Source organism: Hippocampus guttulatus, chromosome 13 (genome assembly GCF_054856545.1).
Source record: "Hippocampus guttulatus isolate MCC_2025c chromosome 13, RoL_Hgut_1.0, whole genome shotgun sequence".
Lineage (NCBI taxonomy): Eukaryota > Metazoa > Chordata > Actinopteri > Syngnathiformes > Syngnathidae > Hippocampus > Hippocampus guttulatus.
Window position 1 is genome coordinate 19,418,739 of NC_141273.1, and position 20,395 is coordinate 19,439,133.

Genomic DNA, 20,395 nt, shown 5'->3' on the forward strand with positions numbered 1-20,395 from the left:
GTATTCCCAACCTAACCCAAGTAGATTTACTATCGAACTGTTGTGTCGTGCTTTTGTCATACTTGACCAGTTTTCCTTGCCCACCCTAAAGGGGAAATTTGATTGGGTTGAACATTGGCACTTTAAAAATGTCCATCCATTTTCTACCCCTTATCTGGGCTCGGGGTGCGGGGGCTGCAGCTTTAGCAGGGAAGCTCCTGAGAGGTCGGATGGTGGACCGGGTTTTCCTTGAAGCCGTCTGGAAGTCGGCTTCCATGGCCTCACCGAACTCTTCCCACGCCCAAGTTTTTGCTTCGGCGACTGCTGAAGCTGCGTTCCGCTTAGCCAGACGATACCCATCAGCTGTCTCTGGGGTCCCACAGGCCATAAAGGCCCGATAAGACTCCTTCAGCTTGACGGCATCCCTTACTGTGGTGTCCACCAGCTAGTACAGGGGTTGCCGCCACGAAGAGCACCAACCACCTTACGGCCCCATCTCAGATTGGCTGCCTCAACAATCAAGGCACAGAACAAGGTCCACTCAGACTCAATGTCCCCCACATCCTCCGGAACATGGGAAAAGCTCTGCTAGCGGTGGGAGTTGAAACTCCTTCTGACAGGGGATTCCGCCAAACGCTCCTAACAAACCCTCACAATATGTTTGGGTCTGACAGGTCGAACCGACATCTTCCCCCACCGTCGGAGGCTACTCACCACCAGGTACTGCTCAGTTGACAGCTCCACCCCTCTCTTCAACTGAGTGTCCAAAAGATGCGGCCGCAAATCCGATGATACAATCACAAAGTCAATCATCAAACTGCGGCCAAGAATGTCCTGGTGCCAAGTGCACATATGGACACCCTTATGTTTGAACAAAGTGTTATGGACAATCCGTAACGAGCACAGAAGTCCAATAACAAAACACCACTCGAGTTCTGATCGGAGGGGGGGGGGGGCGGCGTTCCTCCCAATCACACGGTTCCAGGTCTCACTGTCATTGCCCACATGAACATTGAAGTCCCCTAGTAGAACCAGGGAGTCCCCAGCAGGAGTACTCTCCAGGACACCCTCCAAGGACTCCAAAGAGGGTGGGTACGCTGAGCTGCTGTTGGGTGCGTACGCACAAACAACAGTCAGGACCCATCTCCCCACCCGAAGGCGGAGGGAGGCAACCCTCTCGTCTACCGGGGTGAACCCCAATGTAAAGGCACTGAACCGGGGGGCAGTAAGTATGCCCACACCTACTGTGCGCCTCTCACCGTGGGCAACTCCATAGTGGAAGTCCAACCCCTCTCGGGAGAACTGGTACCAGACCCCAGCATGTGTGTGGAGGCAAGTCCGACTATATCCAGTTGGAACTTCTCTACCTCGCACACCGTTTCCTTCCCTGCAAGAGAGGTGACATTCCACATCCTTAGAGCTAGCTTCTGTAGCCAAGGATCGGACTGCCAGGGTCCGTTGGCTGCCCCTCCCATGGGTGGTGAGCCTATGAAAAGGGGGGCCCACCAACGAGAGGCCTGGCTCCAGAGGGAGGCCCCGGTGACTCACGTCTGGGCAAGGGAAACTCAAGTCCATATGTTTTACTGATCATAAGGGATCGTTTGAGACTTGCTTTGTCTGGTCCCTAACCTAGGACCTGTTTGCCATGGGTGACCCTACCAGGGGCATAAAGCCCCAGACAACTTAGCTCCTGGGATCATTGGGACACACAAACCCCTCCACCATGGTAAGGTGACGGCTCACGGAGGGGCACTTTAGTAATAGCGCTCTGTAAAAATTATGTCAGCACTCAGTCTACTCCCTGGGAAGAACTCAGTGATGATTTAATGCATGAATTGTTTCAATGGCTGTAAAAGTGTGTGTATATGGGAAGCGAATTAAAAGGGTGATATGCTTGGATTTGCAACTGCCTGGTTTGCCTGCACATTTACAGTGCTTCTGAACCGTTGTTTTGCTCATGCTGCATATGTCAGCTTTAAAGATGCATTGCAGTTAATCTCACATCGCCTCTGTCAATTACACTACAGTCTCTACTCATGAACATCTCTTCATACAAAATTTTCAAGTTACAAAACGTCTCACCAGGAAAATATTGCCTCTTGTTAAGAAATACCTTGTAAGATACAAAAGGCAAAAATACAGTATGGTCTGCTACTCTTGAGTTTCCTGAACGCAACATACTTATAGCTGCTCTGCCATTGGCTATTACCGAGTACAGTGAAACTCCTCCACAACAAAACCTACATGGGCGAAAATAACTCCTAGTGTGAAAAAATCTTCATGTATTAACACAATTCCCACTTTCCTGCCCCACATACTGTCACGTTGCGAGGTGGTGGTGGACCCCAAAACGCTGGCAGGAGGAAGGAGCAAGGTGTACTTGACGAATTGTATTAAACATAGAGAAAACTAAATCCAAAATCAACAAAGTCCAAAGTATCAAACAAAAATCATGACTGCAGATAAAACATAACAACAACCAAAACATGACTGAAACAAACCTGATTGCAGCAAACAAACATGACAGTAGCCAAGGGCAAACAGCAACAATGACCCGACAATGAGTGGTCAGGCTGGGAGTCCTTTTAAAGCACTAACTACCTAATGACCAACAGGTGTGCAGCTGCAGGGGGAGCCCTACATTGCCACCTGTTGGTCCCAAACCGAATCGTGACACTACCCCTCCCTCAAGGGACAGATCCCAGACGTCCCAAAGTTGTCCAGAAGGCTTGCCTTGCCGGGGAACGGGAACTAAAAGCGACGGCGACCTTCACCTCGCCGGAGAACAGGAACAAAAGCGACGGCCACCTTCGCCTCGCCGGAGAACAGGAACAAAAGCGACGGTGACCTTCACCTCGCCAGGGAACAGGAACAAAACTGACGGCGACCTTTGCCTCGCCGGAAAACAGTAACAAAAGCGACGGTGACCTTCACCTCGCCAGGGAACAGGAACAAAAGTGACGGCAATCCTTTGGCTGGGCATGGCCTGACGTGGACGGAGCTCGACGTAACGGGGGACATGGGACAGCCGGACGTGAACAGGGGCTCGGCCTGACGTGGGAGTGGACGTGGCACGGCTCGTCATCAACGTGAATGTGACTCAGCTTGAACAGACACGTGACGAGCCTCGGCTCAACGTCACTACAACGGAGTCTAATCCAACAGCGACCTCTACTGCTTTGTTCAGAAACAGCAACAGCAACCACCACCCTGATTTACACATGCGCAGTAATCCAGGAAGTATTTGTTATTGTTAGTTTCAGACACAGCAAGAACATTGCATTGCTAAAATGGCTACAAAACGGACCTTTGGATGTCAAGCAGCTAAGACATGAAGAGCTCTGACGCTGGAAGAGAGGGTAAAAGTGATCAAAATGAAAGATGGAGGAAGCAAAATAAAAGACATTATCCAAGAAATTGATGTAAGTGAAAGTGAATGCTGATCATAAATTTCGCAATTTCTTTCCCTTTTTTTCTATCTACACTGACTATATGAAGTGTCAAATAAGTTTATGCTCATACTTATGCCCTATTGGAATAATAATAAAGAATACACTTAAGTTTGTGTGTGCGTGTACACATTCGTTTGTGTGTGTTTGTGTGCGTGTTTGTGTGTGTGTGCGTGCGCGTGTGCGTGCGCGCGCGCGTCCGTGTGTTTACATTTGAGATCAAATTTGCTACAGTGAAAAACACCCTTTTGTGAAAAATTTCTTGCTGCAAACATGATTTCGTTGAAGAGGAGTTTCACTGTATCATCCTGTCATCCCATTGGCGAAGAGGAACATCGATCGTTTGTGTCTATGTGTGTAGATTGATAAATCGATGACTGTCTATGCAGCGTCCTTGTCATTCGCCCCTCGGGCCATGAGGCGTTCCGATAGTTTAAGTAAATGTGAATCACCCAGAAAAAGTATACACCAGTCTTACGATGCTGATGTTTGCCTCGGACATTTTCGAAGGATTGTTAAAAGCCGACATCTTTGGATCAGGATCAGGTCTTTACAAAACGCCGGGGAAAAACACTTCCGAGAGAGAACATGGACTAAAGAGGGCAAAAAACGAGGAGGCAGTTAAAAGTTAAATGACCATAATTTTTATTCTTTATTCTTTGTTTTTTACATTATGCACAACTCTCATTTATTGTGCAACAATCTAATTGTAACATGCATTTGTTGCATATTATTTTTATTTTTATTATATTATTTATGTCTGAATTTTGGTGGAGCTTGGAACGGATTAGGAGGGCATTTTCATGGAAAACATGTCTCCACTTCCAAAACTTTGTTGGTTAGAAATTTCTTGCAGAACCAATTAATTTCGTAAGTAGAGGGACCACTGTATTTGCATACACTCCTCCGAGAACACACGAAATGAATTGTGCGGCACAGTTGCTCGGTTTCCAAATCTGTTAAAGCAGTTAAACTTGCACCTGCTTTTGCACGTGCAAACCTTTAGGATATCAGGCCCTAAGTGTTTTGACATATGTTTCTATTCCTTTTTTATTGTCCTGTGGTCGTCTACCATCAACCGTGCCATAAATGATTGTTTGGGTATTTTAAATGAAAGTGGAATGCAGGAGTCCACACTGTGTCAAGGAACTGTGAAAACTACACTGGAAAGCAGCATTTCCACAAAACATCCTCAAATGAACTGTCATGTTCCAGGCGCTACGAACAAGGGCATGCACGGGCTTGACAAGACGATTGGACAGACATTGCTTTTGATATAACATGAACTTTGGATTTGTTTGCACCTTTTTCAAGGTCTGGCAAACATTCCTCTCCTCTGGGGAATTCACCGTTCATTTGGTCTCCGCACCTGAATGGTTCAGCATGTGTTTTGATTGCAAGAGAAAGAGTTAGTGTTTTTTTACTTTTTCTTGAAAGTGACTGTATTAAGGAATGCTTTGTCAGTCGTTGCCTAAAAAAGGGGTTGGACTATGTTGTTGACGAGTTCATGATTAAAAACTAATTTAAATTTCTAACAAAAAAAAAAACTAAACTACTTCATGTGCGGTGCGCTCTTTTGATGAGAAGTAGATTGAATAGCCTGATTTTTGAGCCAACATTCATGACATCTTTGTTTTGAGATTATATAAATAACAATTTAAAAATTGCAAATTAAATCACTTAAAATTAAATACAATTTCTAACCTTGATTTATTCTTTTTATCCTTAAAACAGCAAGCAGAACGCCTACATTGGTAAAAGCTGGAAAGATGTTCAAGTGGGAGACTTTATTCGCCTGTCCTGCAATGATGTCATCCCAGCTGACATTTTGCTCCTGTATTCCTCCGATCCTCGCGGCATATGTTACATTGAGACTGCCAACCTGGATGGAGAAACCAACCTGAAGCAGAGACAGATAGTGTCAGGCCTTCCACTGCAGGTACAGAAAAAAGGAATATGTCATTTCATTGGAGGCAACATTTTTTTTACATTGTATCGTATAAATAGCCTCATTTCATTTTAACCATTCATTATCTGTGCCGCTTATTCCCACAAGGGTCAGTAAAGATAAGATAAGAAGATAAGAAAACCTTTATTAGTCTCGCAATGGAGAAATTCCCGATTCACAGCAGCAAAGTTATGAAAGGAAGAAGTAGAACAACAAAATATAGGAGCTGCTGGAAAGGCAGCCACTCACGCGGCGCCATTTTGAAGCAAAATAACAAAAATAACACAACACAACACATAGGACACAGACAGTCGTGCAATCTTCACCACTTTTCTGCATACACTTTGTTGTCTGAAGCAGTTATAGATGAAAGAGGAGAGGATCAAAGTGTCCTTTCACCATTATTTCTTCAACATCTAACAGAGTATTATAAACAAAACTCACTTAATGCCAATCCAGGAAAGACGCAGGTGTGTGTATTCCACCTAAATAACCACCAGGCAAATAGAAAATTAAGCATCCACTGGAATAATGAGAGACTTGAGCATGTTGACTATCCCGTCTATCTTGGATCACATTAGATCGAACGCTCTCCTTCGCAGAACATGTAAGGAAACTCAAGTCAAAAGTTGCCACAAGAAACAACCTCTTAGCTAAACTTGCTAACTCTAACTGGGGAACAGATCCTAAAACTCTGAGAACAACAGCTCTAGCACTATGCTACTCTACTGCTGAATATTGCTCAGCAGCATGGGCAAGATCGTGTCATGCTCACAAAATAGATCCTGAGCTGAACAACACATGCAGAATAATTACTGGCACACTAAAACCAACACCACTGCCAGCACTCTACACATTGACGGGCATCGCACCACCACACATACATAGAGACATTCATGCAAGGACACAAAAGCATAGTCAAGAAAATGACACAAGACACCCCCTCTATAGTCATAGTGACTCAATAAGAAGACTGAAGTCCAGAAAGAGCTTTATGACCGTCCAAAGTTTAGACCCTGAGCAGTCAACAAACCACAGGCTCGAAAAATGGAGAGAATGGGACAGCTCTGCACTAAATGGTGCAATCCAAAGCCCAAACGAACATCTTCCAAGTGGAACTGCCCTCTCAAGAAAGAACTGGGTGACATTAAATAGAGCAAGAACCAGAGTAGGCAAGACTGGGAACAACACCTATAAATGGGGACTCTCACTCAGCAGTGAGTGTCCGTGTGGCCACGTCTGCTACAAGCTAAGTTTTGAAAGCAAACATGAAGCTGTAGCGTCCATTGACGAAAAAGAGATTGGCTCACATCTCCTGTCCCATGTAAATCCACAAGCCGCGACTCCCAGTTCCACATCAGCATCGGCGCTCGGCGCTAACGCTCCTTTCTTCTCATCGTCGGCTCCTCAAGCCTTACATCCATCCAGCCGCACACCGTTCAACAGCACCGATCTCTCCGCTGAACAAAGCGGGGCTGTGAAAAATGCTGCACATAACAGGCGCAAGACACAAGCGCCCCGGGACTGTCCAGCAACGACAGTCAAATGGTGCCGACATTCCTCCCAGGCAAAAACAGTGCTGGTATATCCATGCTGCCGAGAAGGCGCAACCACCAAGCACAGAGTTTCCTCCTTGATGAATGTCGTGGCCAAAAAATGCTGAAAAAAGTCCACATCAGGTCCACACGACATAACAACAAACACAAAGTGACAAAACAAACCAAAAAAAGCAAGGCTCACAAGAGCACTTGCCGACGGCTGCCTACTCGGGCGCCATTTTGACTTCAAAGTAAAGAAAATAAAACAAAAAGACAGGCAAGAACGCCAGTAATTCTGGGACCCAGATAATAAACATTTGACAGTGGATAGTAATGTTATCTCAGACTACACATATAACTTTGTTGGGTCATCACAGAATTAAAAGTTGTAAAATACTCAGCTCAATTTAACTTTTACAGCGACAGCTTACAAAGTGCTGCACATAACATCAAACATACAAGAAACACTAAAAATACTAGGAATAATAAAAATAACTACAGCTGCGAGCAGCTATAAAGGGCCGCCCAGCCCTGGCCATGTTGTGATCCTGGCACATTGGAATTGGCATTTTTTTTAAGCTGAAGTACATCAGTTTAAGAGCTACATTGATCAAATATGCAATCTGTAAAATGGCAAAAATGAGGCAAACTTTGAAAGGAAATTTAAAAATGGCTAACTTCCTGTTAAATTTAGAGAAGGTCTTCTGTAGGTCTTGGGCTGTTACATATGCCTTCGACTTTTGGTTGATCTTGATGAAACATTCAACCGGGGCTGCTTTGTGAAAAATTTGTAAAGGGCGTAACTTGGCTTTTTATTTATTTATTTTTCCCCCACAAAAAGCAATCAAATAGTGCCAAGCTTGATGTGCATGCCAAGTTTCATATGTCATCACAAATTTTAAGACCAACAACAAAATCAGCGTTATTTTTCTGAACTCAATCAATGCCTTTATAAAAGCCAAATTTGAAAGACAATGAAAAAAAATATATATTTTTTTCCTTTCTGAATTCTGATTGTAATTTCCCCATTGCGGGACAAATAAAGGATATCTTAAAACATGGTGGTCTTCCTGTATAGGTTGCCCTCGTGGCTCCCTGGAGCTTTTTCAAAAATGTGAAAATAGGAAAAGATGGGGGAGGGAAATATATTTTTTATTTTAATATGGTTTCTGTAGGAGGAAAAACATGACGCAAGCATACTTAATGTTTTCCAATGCTGCAAATATATGTAGAATAAATATTCAATTTCAACATTTCTGTCAATGATGAGTTGCGTCACAGCCTGCGACACACGTTTCTATGAGCAGGGTCCGTCAGGTGGCTGTTGTTAAAAAATAAAAAAAAAACACTGTTTCATGTACAATTCACCGAGGGTACTGAAAAAGAATGGGAATGCAGAGGGCCGAGAGAAGCTTTTTTCAACGGCACACGTGAGCTATGAAGGTTAAATGCTGTGTCAAAATGTAGAGATGAAATTGTACAACTGAAAATTCCAGGAAATACTAATAATATATATATATTTTGGAGATGGGCGAGATGCGATAACATGGCTCATTTGGAATGCTACGACTCAAGCAACCCTAGTCAGAGGAGTTACATGCAGAGAATGTGGGCTGATTGGTTACTTTGAAACCAACAGTCACGGTTGACCACGAAACAACGAGTAGCTCAGTGTTCCAACATCCACAAACGGCAATTGCTGTCACAACTTGAGATTGAAGAGGTACAACACAGGTTCCATGGTGAAGGGCCCCAGGCTGCCAGATCAGATGAGGAGATCATACCAGAGATTGGGAGGCAAGCCCCAATGAATGCAGATGATGAGATTGGGAGGCCAGCCCCAATGAATGAAATGCTGAGCGAGGCAGCAACTGACCTGAAAGCTAAGATCATGGCGAGAATGAAAGCTGGGCAACCTAGAAACCGATTACAACGGCTATGTGAAGCACCACCTGAAAGTCTCATGGAAAGCAGGAATGCAGCACTGAGGACGATCCCTACCATAACGATCACGGAAACCAATGAGCTGATATACGCTTCAGCATCAGTGATCCTAGAGATGCTTGGCTATAAGAGCAACCATGGGAGCCATGAGATACATCACCCACCATGGAAAAGACGGTTTGAGGATAAGATCAAGGCGGCTCGGAAAAATGTGAGTCAATTGACGGAGGCCGAGAAAGGTGTGATGAAAAGGCCGATACCCAAGAGGTACATCCAGATGACCATACCTGAAGGACTTGAAACTGCCAAACAAAGGCTCCAAGCCTTGTCCAGTCGCCCAAAGAGGTACACGAAAGAGAATGAGGCTAGACGAATAAACAGGCTGTTCGCAACACAACCTACGAACGTGTACTCTCAGTGCCAGGGTTCTAACAGCAGAACAGACCCACCAAGGCTGGATACTGAAAGTTACTGGAAAGGCATATGGGAGAAGGAGGTCGCACATAACAGCAGTGAACAATGGCTGGTCACTGGTGAGAGAGGAGCACAGCAACCTCCCTGAACAGAACCCAGTTTGCATAACAGTGGCAGACATCCAAGAAAGAGTCTCAGATATGAAAAACTGGACACCACCAGGACCGGACATGTTTCACACCGACTACCTAAACTCACAGCACTCCATGAGCGCCGAGCAGCACAAATGAACCAGTTGCTGAGGGATGGGACTCACTCAGGATGGCTAACCAAAGGGCGAATGATCCTGATCATGAAGGATCCCTCAAAGGGTGCAGTCCCATCCAACTATCGGCCAATAACATGTCTCTCCACAACATGGAAGCTCATGTCAGGCATCATTGCGGCTAAGATAAGTGGACACATGGATCAATACATGAGCGAAGCACAGAAGGGCATTGGTAGAGATACCAGAGGAGCCAAACATCAACTCCTGGTTGACAGAACAGTCGCACAAGACTGCAGGTCCCGACATACCAACCTGTGCACAGCCTGGATTGACTACAAGAAAGCCTATGACTAGATGCCACATCCATGGATCACTGAATGCTTGGAGTTGTATCAGGTGAACAGGACCCTAAGGTGAACAGGACCCTCATTGCGAACTCGTTGAGAATGTGGAAAACCACACTTGAAGCCAATGGCAAGCCACTTACCCAAGTGTCGATCAAATGTGGCATATACCAAGGTAATGCACTCTCCTCACTGCTGTTCTGCAAAGGAGTGAACCCCCGCAGCCAAGTAATCGCCAAGACAGGCTATGGATACCGCCTCAGAAATGGAGCTACGATCAGTCACCTCCTCGACATGGATGACATAAAGCTGAATGCTAAGAGCGAAAGGAACATAGAGTCCCTGATCCACACAACCAGAATCTACAGCAGTGACATTGGGATGTCATTCGGGCTTGAGAAATGTAGTCAGATGGTGACTAAGAGAGGCAAGGTAGAACACACTGAAGAGGTCTCACTCCCGGAAGGAACAATAACAGACATTGAGGACAGCTCCAAGTATCCCGGTGTACCACAAACCAATGGCAACCTCGAACTGGCAACAAGGAAAGTGGCTACAGCCAAATACCTCCAGCGGGTGAGGCAAGTCCTAAGAAGCCAGCTCAATGCGCAGAATAAGACCTGGGCAATAAACAGCTATGCCCTGCCAGTGATCAGATACCCTGCAGGGATGAAAAGGTGGCCAAAGGAAGAGATTCAGACCATGGATGTTAAGACTCGAAAGCTCCTAACCATGCATGGAGGGTTTGATCCCAAATCCAGCACCCTGAGACTGTACACAAGCCGAAAGGAAGGAGGCTGGGGATGAGTGAGTGTGAGAGCCACCGTCCAGGATGAAACATCCAAGCTCCATGAATACATCAAGGAGAAGGCTCCAACGGATGACGTACTCAGAGAATGCCTCAGACAATGGGGAACAGAAGATGAGGCGCTGGAAGAGGGACCATCATGGGAGGACAAGCCCCTACACGGGATGTACCACCGGACCATAACTGAAGTGGCCGATCTCAAGAAGTCCTATCAGTGGCTAGAGAGGGCTGGCCTGAAGAACAGCACAGAGGCACTCATCCTGGCTGCTCAGGAGCAGGCCCTGAGCACCAGAGCCATTGAGGCCCAGGTATACCACACCAGACAAGACCCAAGGTGTAGGTTGTGCAAAGAGCAGTGTTGTGTCCAAGGACCAGCAACCCGAGGCCAAGGCCAAGGACTTGACTCCGAGGCCAAGGCCAAGGACTTGGAAAATTTTCCGAGGCAAGGCCAAGGCCAAGGACTTGAGAAATTTTCCGAGGCCAAGGCCAAGGACCAAGGAGTTGCCTCCAAAGCCAAGGACCAAGGACTGATTTTGAAGCTGAGACCGAGCCGAGGACATGTGTAAAACAATGCTATCATACCACTTGGCAGGTCTTCATTATTTGCAACACCTCTCCAATCATAACCCCTTGCACTCCCTAACGCTTGAATGAAGTGTTTTTATTCAAAGAGTAGAACAGTCAGGGTACGTGTTATTTATACTGAGAAAAACAAAAATAAAAGCATATGATATACATTTATGAATTAATGTTTTAGTGCAGTAGTTTCTCAATATGAAGTAAATCAACACTCAACAGGCATGACGTGGCACGGAACACAAGTTGAGAAATGACTTTGCATAGAAGTCAATCACTGAGTGCAGAAAAAGCGGTAATCTCTGCAGTGATAATTTTACAGTTTCCCGGCAGCGAGTCCCAGGGACTCGCTCATCAGAAAAGTATGAGTCCCATTATGCATTGAGAGAGTCCCAAATTTCAAATTCTGAAATGGTCTATTTATTCAATTGCATATGATAATAATACAAACAACAACATATACATACAATTATAAACAAATGCTGCAAAAATTTAAATAATTCAGAAGCAGGCCTGAGGATTTCTGAAATTCATGGTAACCGTTTCTCGGTTCCGTCGGATTACCCAATGGGAAACCACGGGAACTAATGTTGGGTTCCGTAAACGTTCATCATGGGAACCCATTTTTCTATTTTGACTGGTATTCATAATCAAGAATTCTGACACTCAAAAGTATAATGTTTCAAGGGTAAATGTTTGAAAACGATGCATTAACAATGAACATTACATCAGTAGCTGTGTATTCCAGGTTTATTCCAAAAAATAAATGGATCAAAAACTGGTGTACTCATGTGGCATCATCAGAGTATTTTTTCCAATCTCACACTGCAAAGATTATTTTACTGGTAATCATTAATACAGGTAAGTATTGATGTGGCTTGACATCCTCTTCCCAAGACGATGCATGTGTAATCTACTATCAATTTGACGAAAGAATTTAACACACGTCATCATGAGTTCTACCAACAGTTAACATTAGCATTACTACACCCTGTGACAAATGTTTTATTCATAAAGTTACCATGCTACAACCAGTAAATTATAGAATAACCAATCCTGTTTCATAAAATTTTTCATAACGATTAGCCTACAAATCTAATAACCAACTTGCCTCGTAATCGTGCTTCTCGTCGTATCTTGCTCTCGTGTTCTGTGCATACATTCCAGGTGAGTTTAGTGATACGCCCTTTGGACGATTCAAATGAAAAATCAGACTGGCATTCCCATTTCTTAAATGTCGTAATTAATAGACCTTTGTGAGTTTTATTTCGCCGCCATCTCAAACTTTCATCCGCGCGATTCCTCAGTTTGTGTTGTTTTTTTCGCACATAACGTCATCTGTTGCACCCCCCCCCAACACTGAAAACAAAACAAAACGAAAGTAATTTAGAAGAAAGACACTCACACACCACACCACAAACACACATAAAGGCACAGTGAAATCGCGTTGATCACACAGTCAACTCGTGTGCGGTGACTTTTATGGTTAAACTATTTTCGGTATCGTTAAAATGACGCCACGGAAACGACACGCTACCGGTCGTGATTGTTACCGTCAAATCCTCAGGCTTGCCGTAGTTTTTTTTTTTGGTTTATTTGTTTTGACTGAGAAATTTCCTTGCGTCCCAAAAACTCACATTATTTGGAACTGTGCGTCCTGTGGGAAAATTATGCGTCTCGGACGCGGGACACAGAGGTAACGAGATGGCTGAATCTCTAACCATTCTCTGAGTACTACTATTATTACCACTACCATTAATACTACATTAATTAATACCTTCAACTTCACAATAATAATAAATATTTAAATCGACCATGATTTTAAACTATGTATTATCAATATTCATTATTCCAAACATGAGAAAGCATTCAGCAAACATAACTGGAATCGAGCAAAAGGACTCCAAATCCCAATGGCCAAACCCGGAAGTGAAGTGCCGACATTATTGACTCCAGCTGTCACGCAAATTACTTGGTTCAAACAAACATTCCAGTGCGACCGCACAAACGTGACAACTGCGCAAAAATAACTAAATAAAAGACACCACTGTTACAGAAAGGCTTTACACGCTATTTAAACTGCCGATCGCGAACGCAACAAACCGTGATTGAAACTAACTGTGATGCCGCTCTTTACACGTTGTACTGACTGTCAGTGGCCTCCCCGCCCCTCTTAAAGTGCCAGAGAAAGTCATCAACGTGGGTTTCCCTGGATGGATTTTGTTAGATTTCTTTATGATTTTTGCGTTCCTCTGGCCCACTTTATACCTGTGGACGAAGGATTAGAGGCTTTAATCCCTCGTTGTGTCCGAGGACCGGCAACCCGAGGCCAAGGCCAAGGACCAAGGACTTGACTCCGAGTCCAAGGCCGAGGACCAAGGACCGCCCTTCGGTCCTCGAGCCGGTCCTCGAGGCTAAGGACCGGCTCGAGAAACACATCACTGGCAAAGAGGCACCTGAGACAATCCAACACATAACTGCAGGGTGTAAGTTGCTGGCAAGGAAAGCCTCCATGGAACGCCATAACCAGGTGGCTGGCATAGTCTACCGAAACATCTGTGCGGAGTATGGACTAGAAACCCCAAGGTCAAAATGAGAAACACCTCCGAAGGTGGTGGAGAATGACCGAGCGAAGATCCTGCGGGACTTCCAGATCCAGACTGACAAGATGGTAATGGCGAACCAACCACATATCGTGATCATAGATAAATGGCAGAGGAAAGCCGTTGTAGTGGATGGAGCAGTCCCAAGTGATGGAAACATCAGAAAGAAGGAACACGAGAAACTCGAGAAATACCAAGGGCTCAGAGAGGAGCTGGAGAGAGCCTGGAAGGTAAAGGTGACAGTTGTGCCTGTGGCTGTCGGAGCACTTGGGGCAGTGACCCCCAAACTGGATGAGTGGTTTCAACAGATCCCGGGAACAACATCGGACATCTCAGTCCAGAAAAGCGCAGTGCTGGGAACAGCAAGGATACTGTGCAGAACCCTCAAGCTTCCTGGCCTCTGGTAGAGGACCTGACATGAATGGGGGACGGATACCACCCGAGGGGTGAGACGAGGATTTTTATTTGTTTTAATTTTAACTGACTTACCAGGTTTGTCGACCTTTCTAATGTAGTCGGAAAAAGTCTCCGTTCAAGTCCTTTTCCTCAAGCCATGACCACTTGAACATGTTCTTAACACTCACATATATTGCACGTATGTCAGCTTGCCTGTTACCTGTTTGAACATTGCCCTGGGGCCGTACCTTTCCGATCACGCATGAATTAGTTTACACAAAACGCTATTCAAATACTCAACATTCAATGATTAATCTGCCTTTTGTGTGCACACATGCACCCTTTGTGGCTTCAGTTCTTGCCGAAATTTTTTAATCTCCGAGATATGGCGAGGCCATGAGAATGCGAGGGGGTGGGGTGTTACTGTTCCGAGTGTTCGTGCCTCAAAATGGCTACGCTCGTGAAAGCAAAACAACGAACTCAAACGCGTGTTCGTTCAATGTTGTCCACTAATATCCAGATTAATTTTCGGCAATTTCATGAAAACTTAACAATTCAGAACTCCGGGAAAATCCAAAGGACCTTCATCTCTAAAAATAAAACATGGCAAAACAATGTGCCCCACTTCTGCTACGTGACAAACGCCTGACTACGCTAGTATTGCTACCGTCCGCGAGGTAATGCACTAATCGCTATCGTTAATGCTAATCTTAAACAATTGTCACGTCTTTCAAATGTAAATTCACGGTGAATACATCACACTAATTAATAATATTGCATTCATTTACATACAATACACAGGCTGAGCTTGGCTTTGAGCACGAAGCTGCCGTCCATCTTTCAGAACTTCACCGTAAAATGCTAAACAGGAATTGTCTCACGCAACATCATCCGGTGTGCCTTTAACATTCGCTTTCCAAAATAAAGCAGTTTTGTAACTACAGAAACAGAAAACATAGGAAACATGGCTCTTCAGGAGCCAGAAAAATGTATATGTTAAGGTTCACTTGTTATCAAGTGTTTTAAGACCAAAAAAAAACATTTTCAAATCATTTTCTTGGCAAACAGCGCTAGGTAAAATAGAAAGCTTTGCCTTTCTGGCCATCTGAACATTTTAGGATGAAACCACAGTTTTCAGACAATTTGATGAAATTTGTAGGACTTTATAAAAATGTGACCTCTTTAAAAGGCCAAAAAATGTGTCCAAACATGAAAGGAAATTAAAAATGGCACACATTCTGTTAGCTTTTGCTTATGGCTCCAAGAGAATTAGTTTTGTCGGTCTTGGGCCGTTACATATACACTCTAGGTGACATGTACAACCAGGGCTGCTTCGCTAAAAATGCATCGGGTGCGTTGTTGAGCCATTTTTTAAAAAATCTCACAATAACCTAAAATATTGATGCTGTTGCTAGGCTTAATGTGTTTGCTAAATGTCATGAGTTTTCGTGCATTTTTAGACCCTCAATCGTAACATTGTTTTCTTGAACAGTGTGAACAGTGCGTTGCCAGCCAACAACTTTTCACGAAAATTCACAAACTTCGTTTTGCAATGCCATTAAGGCCTAAATACTCTTTCCAGCAAATATGAAGTCAATCTGGTGAACCCACTGGGAGAAAAACATCAAGGAGTAAAACATATATTCTTCAGGCAGTCGATAGCACTACCACTAGGATTAAAGTAAGTTAATAGATATCTTCATGCCTTGACTTATCAAATGTGTCAAGTCTTGACAAGATCTGATCATGTGGATCAAATTACAGCAGCTTTTGTTGTCAAAGTGATGCCAAATTTTAAAGTAAAGTTAAAATGGTGGACTTCGTGTTAGGTTTAGCATATGGGTCCAAGAGACTGTTTTTGTAGACCTGTTACATATTCCACTTAATGTATTTTTTATAGTAATAATGGCACTCATTTTTAAGGTCTTTCAACTTACTTTAAAATAATATAAACACATTCAAAAACTGATTAATACAAATATTGGATTCCGATTTCCCTTGCCTGGATGCGGGTAACTTGGGGGCCCCCTTTGGAGCCAAGCCTGGAGGTGGAGCTTATTGGTGAGCGTGCAGTGGCCGGGCCTGCACCCATGGGGCCTGGCCCGAAAGGACAACGGTCCCACTTCCCATGGGTTTACCACCTGTGGGACGGGCCAAAGGGACTATGTGCTCTGTGAACTGGGAAGCAACCAAATGCAGAGACCGTGTATGACTTCCCATCATTGGCTTCAGAAGCTAGCTCACGGGAGTGGAATGAGCGTGAGCTGGTGAGCGAAGCAGAGATTTCCCGACTAGACTAGACTCACCACCACACACAATTTGGGTTCTGGTACCAGTCCACTCGAGGAGGTTTACACTCGCTTCCCCTCTGGAGTTGCCCAAAATGAGAAGGCCAGGGCAGGTGTGAACAAACTTACTGCCCCCCTGCTTAGCACATGATCATTGGGGTTCACCCCAGTGGATGAGAGAGGAGCCTGCCCCCACCTTCGTGTGGGGGAAGAGGTCTTGATTGTTGTTTGTCTAGACTACATTTGTCTAGTTTTATTGGATTTAACTGCAGCATTTGATACAGTGGATCACAGTATTCTGCTGACTCATTTGCAGCACTTGGTGGGCATTGGTGGTAGCGCTCTTGAGTGGTTTAGGTCCTATTTAGCTGACAGAACTTTTTTGTGTCAGCCTTGGCTGCTCTGAGTCACGTACTGCTCCTCTGTCATGTGGTGTTCCACAGGGCTCAATTCTGGGGCCTCTGCTGTTCTCACTGTATCTGCTCCCATTGGGTTCCATCTTAAGGAAACATGGTATTCCCTTCCACTGCTATGCAGATGACTGCCAGATCTATGCCCCACTGCGCAAAAAAGACACCTTCTCATTAAGGCTACTTCTATCCTGCCTAGATGGCACAAAATTTCTTGAATTTCAATGAAAAGAAGACAGGTTATACTGTTTGGTCCCAGTTGCCCTTGTACATCCCATCCTGTAGACTTGGGCCCCCTGCCCCCTTATCTTAAGTCAACAGTCTCAAACCTGGGTCTTAAACTGGACAGTGATTTCAAACTTGACCGGCAAATTGGTGCCATTGTTAAATCCAGCTTCTTTCACCTTAGACAGCTGGCCAAAGTAAAACCTCTCCTCTCTCATGAACACTTTGAGACAGTAATTCATGCCTTCGTCACATCCCGGCTTGATTACTGCAATGCCCTTTACTTTGGAGTGAGCCAATCCTCCATTAAGCGCCTCCAGCTGGTCCACAATGCCGCTGCTCGCCTCTTGACTGGTATTCATAAGAGGGAGCACATAACTCCTACTCTGGCATCCCTTCACTGGCTCCCTATACATTTTAGAGTTATTTTCAAGATCCTATTATTTGTTTTCAAATCTTGCCTCTCTGAGCTCATCCGCCCCTACACACCTGCGGACCAAACATTATTAGAAGTACCAAGAACTAAACTGAGGCTCAGAAGGGATAGAGCCTTTTCTGTTGCTGGTCCCTCTCTCTGTAATGACGTCCCACTGAACATTCGGCAAGCCTCCTCGCTGCCCATCTTTAAAACCCGCCTCAAAACTCACTTGTATTCTTTGGCATTTGACTCAGATTTGTTCTTGGTTTTGTTGTTCGCTGCTTTCTACCGTCTTTGTTACCGATTGGTTGCTTTTCTGTTATATATGTTAGTTGCTCCATGTACAGCACTTTGTATGCAGCGATGGCTGTTTGAAAGTGCTATATAAATACAGTTGAGTTGAGTTGAGTTGAGTTGTTTGTGCCACTGCACCAAACAGAAGTTCAGCGTACCCACCATTTTCGGAGTCCTTGGAGGGTGCGGAGGAGAGTGCTTCCCTTGGGGACTCCCTTGTTCTGCTTGGGGATTTCAATGCTCATGTGAGCAATGACAGTGAAACCTGGAAGGACGTGATTGGGAGAAACGCCCCCCCCCCCCACCCATATCAGAACCCTACTGGTATTCTGTTACTAGACTGTGTTCGTCACGGATTGTCCATAACGAACACCGCGTTCAGACATAAGGGCGTCCATAGGTGCACTTGGCACCAGGACATCCTCGGGCGCAGTTTGATGAAAAATGGTGACACATTTAGACCCCCTAAACCTAAGCTTTCAGACACCATGTGCATGTCTACTGAATAGGCTGAAAACGCACCACTTGACTGTAACGTGTCACTCAAATAGTACGTTCATACAGTATGTGCTAAAATGTCTGTAATCAACATTGATTCTCTCACTTCACGGATCGCCACCCTGACTCTGGACACAGACTCCACTCCTGACGATTTGGCTTCCCGATATAACTCTGGTCTCATCAACATCCTCAATACGCTCGCTCCTGTCAAGTCCTGCTCTGTCTTTTTTACCCGGTCTGCCCCCTGGTTCACCCCTTATCTCCGTTCCATGAAATCCAAAACCCGGCAGCTTGAAAGACTTTACAGAAAAAAACTGGTCTCTCTGCTCACAAGGACATTTACACAGCTCAACTATCCGCCTACAAGGACTCCATATCACAAGCAAAATCACAATACTACTCTGGACTCATCTGTTCCAACGCCGGAAATACAAAGACTCTCTTCTCCCTCTGGAACAGAATCACTCAACCCCCTGTCTCCCTACCACCTCACTTTTATTCCTCTGACACTTGCAACGCTCTCCTCCTATTTTTCATTGAAAAAATCAACAAAATCCACCAGCACCTAGGCTCCTCTCTATCACTCCCCCCCTCTGAACACCCTTTCCCCTGCCAACTGTTATCCTCTTTTGAACTCCCCCATCCCTCATTAATCTCAGATCTCATCATCAAATCCAAGACTTCCTCCTGTCAGCTAGATCCCCTCCCCACAGTTCTGGTCAAACCCTGCTTGCCCTTTCTGCTTCCATTCATTTCAGCCATTATTCATTCCTCTCAAGTCCTCTGGAATTGTTCCGAACCCCTTCAAAATCGCACCTGTCACCCCAATCCTGAAAAAAACACGGTTCAGATCCCAATGACTTCAATAATCTACGCCCCATCTCTCACCTTCCTTTCATCTAAAAAATTCTTGAAAAAATTGTTGCCTCTCAGCTCCATTCCCACCTCACCTGGAATAGTCTTTATGAACAATTCCAGTCCGGCTTCCGTCCCGTCCCCGTCACAGTACAGAAACAGCTCTCATAATTTGTTATTTTGACTTCAAAATGGCGCCGCGAGAGTGGCTGCCTTTCCAGCAGCTCCTATATTTTGTTGTTCTACTTCTTCCTTTCATAACTTTGCTGCTGTGAATTGGGAATTTCTCCATTGCGAGACTAATAAAGGTTTTCTTATCTTATCTTATAAAAATCACAACTGATCTCTTCGTGGCAGCAGACTCTGGCTTAATCTCCATCCTCATCCTCCTTGACCTGAGTGCAGCTTTCGACACCATTTCGCACTCCATCCTCCTTAATAGACTCTCCACCATAGGCATCACCCACACCCCCCTAAGTTAGTTCCATTCATATCTCACTGGCCGCTCTCAGTTCATCCAACTCAATTCCTTCACTTCACAATCCCTCCCCGTCACTTCTGGTGTTCCCCAGCATTCTGTCCTGGGTCCCATCCGTTTCATTATCTACCTTCTTCCGCTCGGCAATATTTTTCGCAAATTTGGTATTCACTTTCACTGCTTCGCGGATGACACCCAGCTCTACCTCTCCAGCAAACCCGACGCCTCCCTCCCACCCTCCTCCCTCTCTCACTGTCTCTCAGAAATCAAATCTTGGTTCACCCATAACTTCCTCAAGTTAAACAGCAATTAAACAGAACTCCTCCTCGTCGGTACCAAATCCACCCTATGCAAAGCCGACAATTTTTTCCTCACAATTGATAACTCCACTGTATCTCCTTCCCTAGCCTGGGTGTCATCCTCGACAGCTCACTATCTTTCCACTCCCACATCAATAACATTACCCGGTCCGCATATTTCCACCTCGGTAACATCAACCGTCTCCGTCCCTCTCTCACTCCTCACACTACTGCTATCCTTATTCACAGTCTCATCACCTCCCGCATCGACTAATGCAATTCACTTCTTTTCGGCGTCCATCTCAAAAAAAAAAGTTGAACACCATATCTCAACAATTAGGTCCAAAATTGTTTTCAATG

At 44.9% G+C, this 20,395-nt stretch overlaps 1 protein-coding gene and 2 pseudogenes across 4 annotated transcripts in view; all 3 read left to right on the forward strand.

Annotated features, from left to right (window-relative positions):
- Nucleotides 1–20,395, forward strand: part of atp10d (ATPase phospholipid transporting 10D) — a 91,563-nt gene that overhangs the window by 23,983 nt on the left and 47,185 nt on the right. For all 4 annotated transcript variants that reach the window (XM_086128036.1, XM_086128037.1, XM_086128039.1 and 1 more), the window contains one exon: nt 5,163–5,367. In XM_086128036.1, coding sequence (XP_085984162.1) covers nt 5,163–5,367 — 205 coding nt within the window. The remainder of the gene's footprint in view (nt 1–5,162; nt 5,368–20,395) is intronic.
- On the forward strand, nt 5,396–9,711 carry LOC147196791 (uncharacterized; annotated as a pseudogene).
- LOC147196792 (uncharacterized) lies at nt 9,966–11,429 on the forward strand (annotated as a pseudogene).